The sequence below is a fragment of the Periplaneta americana genome, chromosome 1 (assembly GCF_040183065.1).
Source record: "Periplaneta americana isolate PAMFEO1 chromosome 1, P.americana_PAMFEO1_priV1, whole genome shotgun sequence".
NCBI lineage: Eukaryota > Metazoa > Arthropoda > Insecta > Blattodea > Blattidae > Periplaneta > Periplaneta americana.
The window spans coordinates 63,398,868-63,411,229 of record NC_091117.1 but is presented as its reverse complement, the minus strand read 5'-3'; the positions used below and the strand labels follow the sequence as shown (position 1 = coordinate 63,411,229).

The 12,362-nt window shown below is 36.4% G+C and overlaps 1 protein-coding gene across 1 annotated transcript in view; it reads right to left on the bottom strand.

The window, feature by feature from the left end:
* Positions 1-12,362, bottom strand: part of LOC138696370 (facilitated trehalose transporter Tret1-2 homolog) — a 165,564-nt gene that overhangs the window by 23,513 nt on the left and 129,689 nt on the right. Inside the window, exon 4 of the mRNA XM_069821245.1 lies at positions 1,678-1,886. Coding sequence (XP_069677346.1) covers positions 1,678-1,886 — 209 coding nt within the window. The remainder of the gene's footprint in view (positions 1-1,677; positions 1,887-12,362) is intronic.

Below are 12,362 nucleotides of genomic sequence, written 5' to 3'. Positions count from 1 at the left end.
AAGTTCATACTTTCTTTTGATGTTTGTTCATTGTTTTTTTCCTTTTTTTGTTGTTTCTTGCAGGTTGATATGGGAATTTATTTGTTAAAATTGTTATATGTTTTACAATGTAAACTGATCCAATTTATATCATTACTATTTATATTATTTTGGAAAGAGATTTTATAACCTATAAAATTTATATCATGCCAAAAATGTATATTATTTTCTAATAAAACATATTTATAAAATGAACCCTAACCTCAACCATAGCCTCGTAATGGAGACTGAAATTGATAATCTGAAAAAGAAACCAGTTCCAGTTTGTAATCCATTATTTATTGATATGAAACATCTTTCAGCAGCCTTCTATTGCTCTCTCTTTCTCTCTCTCTCTCTCTCTCTCTATATATATATATATATATATAATATGAATAATTTGTCTGTCATTTGTTGATATAAGGTGGGTGCTCCTGTTATGGCCATGTTTCTGATTTGGCCACCCCGCCCCTATTGTGAGTTAGTTAACCAAAAAATCCGCTAAATTGCTGCAGCATCCAGTGAAACGGCATCCTGGTATGTCACTTGATCGTTTTCCATCCAGTCAGGTTGAGCAATATGGCGTCAGTTCCCTGTTTTGCGGTTTTCATGTGACCTCTTCTTATTTTTCTCTGGTAAGTCTCCTTTGTTTTATGCATGTTTTTCAAAGACTTGTTTCATGAAAACCATCGTACTCCATTCAGTTTTTAATGTTCTGTTGATTGGTGTTGTAGTTGATGGCGTATCTTTTACGAGTTGTTCATAATCAAACGATTTTCGAGAAAGCTTACCTGCTCCTGATATGGCCATATGAAATGCACCATGGCCATATCAAGTTCATTTCACTTTATTTTTTCACCTGACAAAAATACATGCCTATAACTGGGATTACGCAAAAATTTTGTATTTTAAGAAAAACAACTTAATTTTTATGGAAAAACCTGTTTTGACTACACTTTTGAATTATAAAAAAGATTATTAAGTGTCATTTTTATTCATTTTACACCAAAATTATTTAATTTTAACACAACTGCGCTATCAAACTGAAAACAATCACGATTTGTAGAACATGGAACAAGGGTGGCCATATCATGTGCACATGTCCCTGATATGGCCACTAGGTAGACTTTTGGAATTTGGGACTTTTTGGACAATTAAATCTATTTTTATGAGGAAAGGAAATTGTTTTAAGAAAGTCCATTAGACTGAGAACGAGTAAGAAAAAAGTGGTTTACATTTTTTCAAAATGGCGGCTAGAAAATTTCTCAAACCTTAGCATGGCCATATCAGGGACACCTACCTTAATTTTTTTACTTTTCTCACATCTGCAATAAATTTCTCCACTACGTCTAATAGTAGCCAAATTCATTTTCTAGCCTTTTATTTTCGTTTCTATTTCATATGATGCAATGGAAGGGGTAACAAAATTCCACAGCAGAAGCTATCACGACTTCACAAATAATATAAATCAAGGTGATTCGAAACCACTGGGCCGTGCCTCAGCGCGATTATCTAGTTCTGGAAACAGGATTTAGCTCTGATCGCGATCGGGACGGTGACACACTACAACCCCGATCGCGATTAGTGACTGTATCTGTCATTATTTTGCTGTATTTTAGAATAGAGGTCGTGAACTAACTTTTGCTCTGCTATATTCACCTGTCCGGGTGCTGCGGAGAGTCCCACGGCGATTCCCGCCAGGATTCTGCCCGCCAAGATGAGGAGGTGGCTCTGTGCCACCGCCATGAGCACCCAGCCCAGTGTGAGCGGCAGCACGCACAGCTGCAGCACCCGTCGGCGCCCCCACTTGTCCATCATGAGTCCGCTGACGAAACTGCCCACTGGCGTCGCGGCAGAGTGCACGCTTGCTGCGAACACAAGACAGACAGTGTATAGCAAGTTCTTGACGCCACAATTAGCGAAGGAAGAAAACTCCAATAGTACTACATCGTTCCTCTCAGAATCATTGAGTGTTTGGGCATGAGAATAGCACCTATCCCGTCAAAATTTGACTGCTAGAAAACCGCTCGGATCAACTGTTGCAAAAATGGAAATCGGAAAAATATTAACGATTTAGCTGAGAAGCTTGGAATTAAAGGATGGTTGCCAAAAATATGAAAGCCTGCAAGAAGCTTCTAAGGGAAGCTGTGGCCCAAATCAGGCTATGGAGTTGATGATGATGAAAATGCCCATGTCGTACACTTTGTAACTATAACATTATATGTATTGTTCTATATACTCTCTTAACACTTACATATCACTGATTAACTTTTCAACTTCTTCACTGTGTTAATTTTTAGGAAATTATCTGGCTGACTAGTTTCGAAGTGTTATTCTTCATTGTCCAAATCTAGTGAAAATCCTGCGTAATCTCCTGGTTTTCTATTGTGGTGGGGTGTGTTCATGGTTGTGTCGAAAAGGGTGTGTGTTTTGAAATTGAATTGAGTGTTCAGGATGTGCTGGGGGTGTGTTTTTTTATGTTTGTAAATTTCATATTGTTCTAGTGTCAAGTTTCTGTTTTTTTTTTTTTTTTTTTTGGCTGGATATGTAGTATATTCATGTCGGTGTCTATGTTGCTGTAGCTGTGATTGGTGCTTGTAATGTGTTCTGCGTAGTTTGAATTGTTGTACAGAAGCGTGCAAATTAATCCGAACAACGTAATTACTTATGCGAAAACACTCAAACGGGATAAAAAAAAAGGATCTAAGACATACCTCAGTAATCTATGTGGCCTCCCTTGTTCCTAATAACAGCTCTGAGACGATTTGGCATGGATTCCACTAATTTCCCACGAATATTCTTCATTTCTTCATCGCGAAACCATACACCAATGAGGGCAGAAATCATCTTCTCCTTTGTAGAACAATCCATTTTTTGCATTCTTCTTTTGCAAATTGACCACAAGTTCTCAATGGCGTTGATGTCGGGTGAGTTGCCTGGCCAAGGGAGTACCTGAATATTCTTCTTGTTGAAGAATTCTGTAGTTTTTCGAGACGTATGGCATGGTGCCAGGTCTTGTTGGAACACACCTCTGCCATCCGGAAATGATTTTTGCAGCTGGGGTACGATTCTGGTTTCCAATAAGTGAATATATTTGTCAGAATTCATCATTCCCTTGATAGGTATTAATGCTCCAGGCCCTTCATGTGTAAAACAACCCCAAAACATTACTTTAGGGGGGTATTTGGGTGCTTGTTGGAGATGAGCTGCTGTTACTTTTTCGGATCCTTTCCGTACGTAAGAAACACGGTGGCCGTGGACCTCGAAATGAGACTCATCGGAAAAAAGTACATTCTTCCAGTCATTCACTATCCAGTGTTGATGTAATTTTGCCCACATTAAGCGTTTTTTGCACATAACAGGGGTTAGCAGTTGCTTCTTAATAGACTTACGAGCCCTTCGTCCAGCTTCCAAAAGCCTACGCCGCACTGTTGTGACGTGAATATTCGCCCCAGTGGTAGCCATTAACTCGCGGGTTAAGTCGACAGCAGTTAGTCTAGGATTTAATTTACTTTTCCTGACAATTAAACGATCATCTGCAGGTGAAGTCTTCCTTTTCCGGCCACAGTTTCCTTTTTTCTGGGGTGTGATGGATCCAGTCTCCCTGTATCGTTTTATGATCGAATTAACAATAGCCAAACCGATGTGACATTCTGCAGCAATTTGCCTCTGTGTCATAGAAGAATGCTCTGCTAATGTTATAATTTTAGACCGTTTTCGTGGAGTTGTATCCATTTGTGAAGACGACAGAATGTACACAGGATTGCAGTATTAAGTCTTCAACACAACTGAAACGCTTATAAGTACAAAACGACAGGCAAAATGTCACATCTTATAAAAAAAATGACAGACCTTCAACAATGGAATTACACGTACTACAGATGTCAATTAATGTGGTATGAGCAGCTGTGACGCCAACAATGACAGAAAATGTAAAAATATGTCGTGTTCGGATTAATTTGCACGCTACTGTATGATTTGGTTATGGCTGTGATATGTTCCTTGTAACGTGTTTGAAATGATCTTCCAGTCTGTCCAATGCAGAAGTCATTGCAACTATTGCATGATAGCTTGTATACGCCTGTTAAGTTGTATTTATTTGTGTGTCTTGTCTGTGTCTTAAGATGTTTTTGTAGTGTGTTCTGTATGCAGTGTTGTGTTTTAGTTTCTTTAATGATGATGAAATCTTGTATGTGTTCTGGTTTTTGTATGTTAATGTGATGTATTCGTTTTGTTTTTGTGTTTGTGTTGCGTTTTCTTGTTTGCGTTTAGTCTTTCTTATGATGTCTGTTATGTTGGGGTTGTATCAATTTTCCTGTGCTATGTATTTTATAATGTGTATTTCTTCCTTATAGTCTTGTTGGCTCTTAGGAATGTTGATGAGTATGTGTATCATGATCAGAATGCTGCACAACAATTCATCCTTCACAGAACACATCACAAACTCCAATCACAACTACAGCAACATAGACACTGACATGAAAATACTACACATCCAGCCAAAAAACCAGAAACTTGACACACTAGAACAATATGAAATACAAAAACACACCCTCAGCACATCCTGAACACTCAATTCAATAAAAAAAAAACGCCCTTTTCGACACAATTGTGAACACACCCCACCACAACAAGAAACCATAAAATAGCGCGGGATCTTCACTAGGCATTAGACAATGAAGAATAACACTTCGAAACTAGTCAGCCAGGTAATTTCCTAAAAATTAACATAGTGAAGAAGTTAAACAGTTAATCAGTATAACTCTATACACGATGTCCCGCTTAGAGGGATCGAGAAATAAATGCTTACCACTTAAAACCAGATAAAGATATCGTTGAGATTTACATCTGACAAGATAGAGAAACTATCCAAGTTTACGCAACAAATTTTGGAAAGAGCTGCATGCGTAACTTTCGTTTGTTTGTTGCTAAAACAAACCTGGCGCCATTTTGTAGGAGAACAAGCCATAGTCAACATGTGGACACCACAACAGAAAGTTCAGCGTGTGCTAGGTTAGCAGAAGAAAAATCTGTTACGCGAGGCCGTGTTCGTCGTACAAGGATAGGTGGATCGGAAGACGAGGACCCATTGCCTGGCCAATCATGTGACCCGATCTGACCCCCTTGGACTTTTTTCTGGGGCTTTTTGAAGGATGCTGTGTACCAAAGAGGCAGAGCTAACACTTTGGAGGAAATGAGACAACGCATCACAAATGCAGCTGCGCTAGTGACTCCACAAATGCTACAGAACAATTGGCGAAAGGTTGAAAACCATTTAGATGTCTATAGAGCAACTCAAGACGCACACATCGAGTTGCATTCAGCATTCTCCGAAACTCGGAGAGTTTTTACATCAAGTTATGTAAAAAGGTATGTTAATAAACCATTATTTACACTTGAAATTATCACTTATTTCTCGATCCCTCTAAGCGGTACACGGTGTATAATTATTTATGTTCCTACAGCATATATTTGTGTGAAAATTAATAATAATAATAATAATAATAATAATAATAATAAATTAAGAGTTCAAAAGAATACCGTATAATAAAAATATCCTTTCGCTTAACTCAGCCCTTCCCATCGCTATTTCATGCTTTCCACTGTGGAAAAATAGTCTGAAATCAGCCCTGATATTGTTGACAACAGTTCTATATCCCACAACCCGCTCACAGAATGTAAATTTTTCTCAAGGAGGGGGGCTGAAACGGCTGGCGAGATGAAGTCACAACAGAAATAATGCAAGATTAGATTGCGTAGGGGCCCGTGTTATTTATGGCCTCAATGGCTCTGCTGACATTGAAATATGTCGGGCTGTCCCACTCTGTAAACAGTTGAGTGAAATATAACAACAAGATCGCGATTTACGTCGCAAGGCACTTTCCTATGTGGATGAATTTTAATGGAAACGTGAAATATGTTTCCACCATTTACATAAAACTGAAATTCTGCGATTCGTAGTTGCGAAATCTATTAAACAGGTTATCCACAGATGAGTGTCTCTGACTAGTATTTGGCGAATTCCACTTTCGTTTCTGGAAATCCTAAGTCACGTTGAGAATTAGGCCTTTGGTTATTCCACCGAGTTCTGCAACATTTTGAGTTGTGTTAAATTCTAGAACGCGGTGGCATACCCAAAACCCAATTCTTATCACAGTCACCGTGAAAGCCTGAAAACTCATTTTTATTTACATTCATATTGGAGGTGTTCAGATAAGTATGTGGTTGATATTAAAATATCCCTAAACGTTTTGTTAGATTCCAGTCATATAATAATTAACGTAAAGTAAAATTCTTTATATATTACATACTGTCTCATTTAAAGTACGCAAGTTTATCTTCTTTATTTTTCTTCCTATGACACTTGTCTTCGTCTTATTTGCATTTATCTTCAACCCATAGCCTACTGCTCACAGCTGCCATATCCCTTAGTACCATCTATTCTTCTGCTAACAAAGCCATATCTGCAAATTTTATGCACTTTATTCTTCTTTCTCCTACTATCACTCCTCCCATGTTCTGAAAACACTTCTTTACTAAATCCTCCAAGTAGATGTTGAACAGAATAGGCGATAAAGGGCATCCTTGACTTACTCCTCTCCCTATTTCCTTCTGACATTTTTTCTCCTATCATGACTTTGACACATTGTTTCATATAAAGATTACTCAATAGCCTTCTCTCTTTATCTATTTTCTTTAGGATCCCCATCAGTTTATTTCAATCCACTCTGTCAATAGCCTTTTCCAAGTCCACAAATACTACATACACTTCTTTATTCTTCTCTAGGTATTTTTTGCCAATTGTTCGTAGCAGTCCAATTGCATCTCTCGTACTTTTCCCCTTCCTGAACCCAAACTGCTCTTCTTCCATCTTAGAATATAATCGTCGATTCAGTATTCGCAAGAGAATCTTCGCCGAGTGCTATATCAGGCTGAATCTTGAACTCGTTACATTTCTTGGCATTATTTTTCTTCGGTATTGGAAGCAACACTGTCTCCGTAAAATCTTCAGGCCATTCGCCTTTTTCATATATTGCGTTGCATAATGACAGAATTTCCTTTTGTTTTCACCCAAGCATTTCACTAATTCAATGGAGATTCTATCAACTCCTGTTACTTTCCCATTCTTCATTTCCTTAAGCGCTAGTTCAACTTCTTCCCTTAAAATAGAAAATCTTTTTTCGTCTTTTAATACGGCTCCTTCATCTTCTGTAGCTAAGTCATCTGGACGACTTCTTGTCTCATATAACTCTTCTACATAGTTCGTCCATATGTTTAGTATTCCTTGTTTGTCTGTTATTTCTTATATTATTGTTCCATATTTGATCTTTCAGTGTACAGCCTTTCACTGCCCTGAAAATTTTCTCACTAACATCAAACCTTTGTAAGTTTTTTTTATTGCCCATGTTTCGATAGCATACAATAATGTGGGAAGAGGCAACACTTTATAAGACTTTAATTGTGTTTTTTTCCTGTTTGTTCTTTTAGATTTTTTATTACAGTCTGACATAAATTTTGAAATCGGTTTAGTTTCGTCCCTGTTTCGCTGTCTCCAGCGTATGCTATTTCTACACCCAATTATCTAAAAATTTAAAATTGTCCTACAATATTTTCTTTCATTTGAAATATTTGATCTCAATGGCTTTTTTTATCATCACTTCTGTAAGGGATTTTAAAATTATATTCTTTACCAATGCCAATTCAGCAGTCTTGCAAGTTGTCTTTCATGTCAAAGATAATAATAATAATAATAATAATAATAATAATAATAAATAATAATAATAATAAATAATAATAATAGTTTTATTTTCCCTGGCAGAGTTGAGGCCATCTGACCTTCTCTTCCACTCAACCAGGATGAAAATACATACAGAAAAATACATACCGGTATACAAGTATTAACTTAAAAAAATAATAATAGTAATAATAATACCAACAATAATAAAATAAAATAAAATAAAAAAGAGAGATTGAATACATATGAATATAACCACAAAAGGAAAATGCATTCTGGTATATAAGTATTAACTTAAAAAGAAAATAATTAGTACATATGAATATAATCACACAAATAAAGGAATAGTACAATTACTGTAATCAATATGGGTTATAGATATTAGTATTGATAGACTGTTTATAATAATAATAATAATAATAATAATAATAATAATAATAATAATAATAATAATAAATAAAAATTATATCTAAAAAACTAATTCTGTGCATTTAAAATATTTCTAAACAACCTAATTTTAAACAACTGAGGACTAAGACTACCCCTAATTTCCAGCGAGCCATGGCTATTGAGAAAGAACTTGAGTACAGAGATGTCTGATGACGTGGTATTGATAGCAACAAATTGTGCTGTGAACGTGTATTACGATTATGATGTGAAGCTAGGAGAGTAAACCGAGAGGCAAGGTAGTTGGGTGTGGAATCATGTATAATTCGATATAGCAGGCAAAGAGAATGTACCAAACGTCGATATTGCAAGCGGAGCCAGGAGAGTCGTAGAAAATATTCCGATATATGATCATGTCGGCGGATATTGAAAATAAATCGGACGCAGACATTATATACACGTTGAAGTTTTTGAGAAAGTTCAGCACTTGGGTCGCTATATAAAACTTCACAGTAGATGAATATGTTGAATTCAGAAAGTATGGGCAAATCGCAATATAGCGAACGTAGAAGCTCCGCCCACGACCCCTTCCACTTTTCCCCTACTAGCTCATCAGACACTCTACGTGACAGGCGAGTGTTGTGTCGAATGCACATTTCATGTGGGTGAGGATAACTTCCCCTACTGGCGTTCGCTATATTGCGATTTATCCATGTCTTCCTTCCTATTCTGCCATTTTAATATAAGATCACGTATATGTTGGAGTGTTGGAGATATAAAACATTTTTGTTTAACACTTCTGTTTGTTTCAATTTTAATAAAGCGAATTGTATTTTTATGTAGGTACTTTATTGCATTTATTAAATTTATTTATTTATTTATTTATTTTGCTAATAATTGTAACATAAAATATAATATATACAGAAAAAAAAATTATCTCGCCACTGAAAGAGTAGTACTCGTGCTCAGGGGCGGATTCGTAAATTGAAATTAATATGTATATAATGCAATTTGTCTTATGTCTACTATGCAATTTAATATATAAATTTAAATTTACAAATTTACAATTTTTCAAAAAATGTCTCTGATATTCTTTTTCCATAATTAAATGAAATTAGAAATAAAAACTAAACGCAGGAAAGATTTATCCACAGTGTCTATTTCGGAAATTGCTACAACCGGTACCAAATGGTCTCACAGCTCAATGTCTGGTCCTAGCCACTTTTCAAACCCAGGGAATCAACTGTTGCTGTATCTATCGTTACATCTTGGTCTTCCAGTTGGTCGCTTACCAAAATTCGGAAACAGCTGTTGTTACGTTAAGTACTTAAAGCAATAACATGTTTTCAAGTGTCACATGATATTTTTTAAAAATCTTATCGAATTCAATTTATATTTATATAAAGAAAGATAAGTGCCTTGAGATTTTGTTAGACTTTCTCCATTCTCAGTAGTTTAACTCTAATACTCCTTCCTCTCGATAGAGGGAAGCACATTATATCAGTTGCGGTATTAGGGCTAAAATGTTGTCTATCCTAGAAATTTTCAACAGAAAATAAAATCTATATTTCCAACGACATACATGGAAGTAACAGACTGCAGGCATACAACTAACAACGTTCTGATGGGGGCAGATAAAAAAGTTAATTTTTTTTCTTCGACTATGTTAATAATGTCAAAAGAAGTGTTTATACAAATTTTGGCCACTCGACCGCAATTACGAGGGCCGTAAAAAAAATTAGTTCGCCAGGGGCCGCTAACAGAAAAAAAAAACAGTTTCATTGGACAAATTTATTGGAACGGACACAGCAATTGTTGAGCTATTTTTCAATGAGACATTTCTTATATCATGGGAACGACAGAGAGAGTCCACACCTGTGGAGTAACGGTCAGCGCGTCTGGCCGCGAAACCAGGTGGCCCGGGTTCGAATCCCGGTCGGGGCAAGTTACCTGGTTGTGGTTTTTTCCGGGGTTTTCCCTCAACCCAATACGAGCAAATGCTGGGTAACTTCGGTGCTGGACCCCGGACTCATTTCACCGGCATTATCACCTTCATATCATTCAGACGCTAAATAACCTAGATGTTGATACAGCGTCGTAAAATAAAAAAAAATAAAAATAAAATAAAAATCGACAGAGGTGTAGACGCAGTCAAACGCTGGTTCCGATCTGAGGCGGCTGACTTCTACGTCACAAAAATTGATCCTATGGTATGACAAATGTCTCAATTCCAGTGGGGGATATGTTGACAAATAGCGCAACAATTGCTGTATCTCTTTCAATAAATATTTCTCTACAATTGTGCTTTTTTCTGTAAACGACCCAAGGGAAAATCACTTTCTGGACGGCCTCGTAATTGCGGTCGAGTGGTCAAAATTTGTATAAGCACTTATTTTGATATTATTAACATGGTAGAAGAAAAAAAACTTAACTTTTTTATCTGCCCCCATCAGAACGTTTGTAAGACAAAAAATAATTAAAGCTAAATTTGTTTTCCTTTAGTTTCTATCAATTGAGGCATAAAGAATGAGTTGAACTATGGAGGCGGCATGTGCACAGGATGTGGTGACGAGGAAACAGCCTTCTGACCGTGTCCTCCAAGGATGCCATTATGCCATGTAGTCTTGACCCCTGTGTTTGATTTCCCATGGGTCTTAAGTGTGAACACTATTACGCAATTGGGTTACTAGTTGCTGTGTAACTGGGTCACAGCAATGAGACAAAGCGTTTGCTCGTACCCAGGTTGATTGCTGCTCTACATTGTCCCCTCAAGACGTCAGCAGACTGTCTCAGACAAATTACTCTTCATTGTTTCCGTGCTTTTTTATTCTGTTACGTGAATTGTTATGGTCTTATGATGTTTGGTGCTCAGATAAAAGTTTTAGAGTATCACTGTAACAAAGTACGATAACTAAAAGATCTCATAATTCATCTGGCAGAAATCTATTTATTTTGGAACTTATAGTCCTCTGAAAGCCTTCGTCTAGAAAGGCAGTCCGAAAATCGCTATGTAGTTGGCCACCGAAACCAAGCCCAAAGGTACGTACAATAACAAATTGTTATCACGGGCCAGAAATACGGGTGGGATAGAGATTTTATTACACTCGTTAGGTATGGATACAAATAGAATTGATTTAGAACGATTTTATTAATGCAGTAGAACCTGTATTATCCACGGTAAGGAAGAGGGTGGACTGAACGGTTTATCGAAAAAATCGGATAATCCTTTCCATAATATATTTTCGTAAATGCAGAATACGTACAGTTTTGTAATTTACTCCATGACATTTGTGTTTAACATGCTAAGTAGTCTATCAATTTAAGTCTGGTTGTCAACGACTGGTTTATAAGGGCCAAGAAAATTCCTTGTGATGGCCGTCTGCAGAAAGATAGAAATATAGACGTGGACAAATTATTAGACTAAAACGTTTTCTTGGAAACATAATCTAATTCGTCATATCAACTATCAGTATAATTCACAAAGTCTCTATTGCTATAAATATGATTATTTACATCTTCTGGTATAATTTTCCAATGGTTAAGTATATTTTTTCTGGCTATGTTGGTACTACTAGAGTTTTAATTATATACTTCAGAAGATAATCTCCCATGGCCTGCAAGAAGACCGGACATGAACGAAATTGAAAATCTATGATCTATACTGAAGAAGAAAGTGAACAAAAAGAGGTTTAAAACAAAACTTGGACTCATTTAAGCACTGTCTGATATCTGGCTAAATGATGCTGATATTAAAAAAAGTGTCAAATTTTGGTTTCCAGCATCCCTGACAAAATCAATAAGGGAATGTTCACAAAATATTAGTAACCTCAAGACTCAATTTTCTGTTCATTATATCTGTGCAAAATACATTTTTGTTCATTATTTCTACCGATAAGTACAGCTTCGTTGCACATATAATTAATTTAGTCTAATAATTTGTCTTCGTCTGTAGTAGCCCAGATGTCTCGTGTTGTTCGTAGATTTACATACTTTGTACACTTTATCCTTGTTTTTATCAAATCGCGCACATTTGTATTTCCAATCTCATATTCTGGTGCGTAACAATCAATACAATTGTCAATTCAAATTTCGCAAGAATGTAACATAGCACATTGCTTTTCTAAATTATTTGTGTTTGAAATAATATTCTTCACTTCACCATACAGTAAAACCTCGATTATCCGTCACCATATTAACGGATACCCGGCCCCAGAAAAATTTT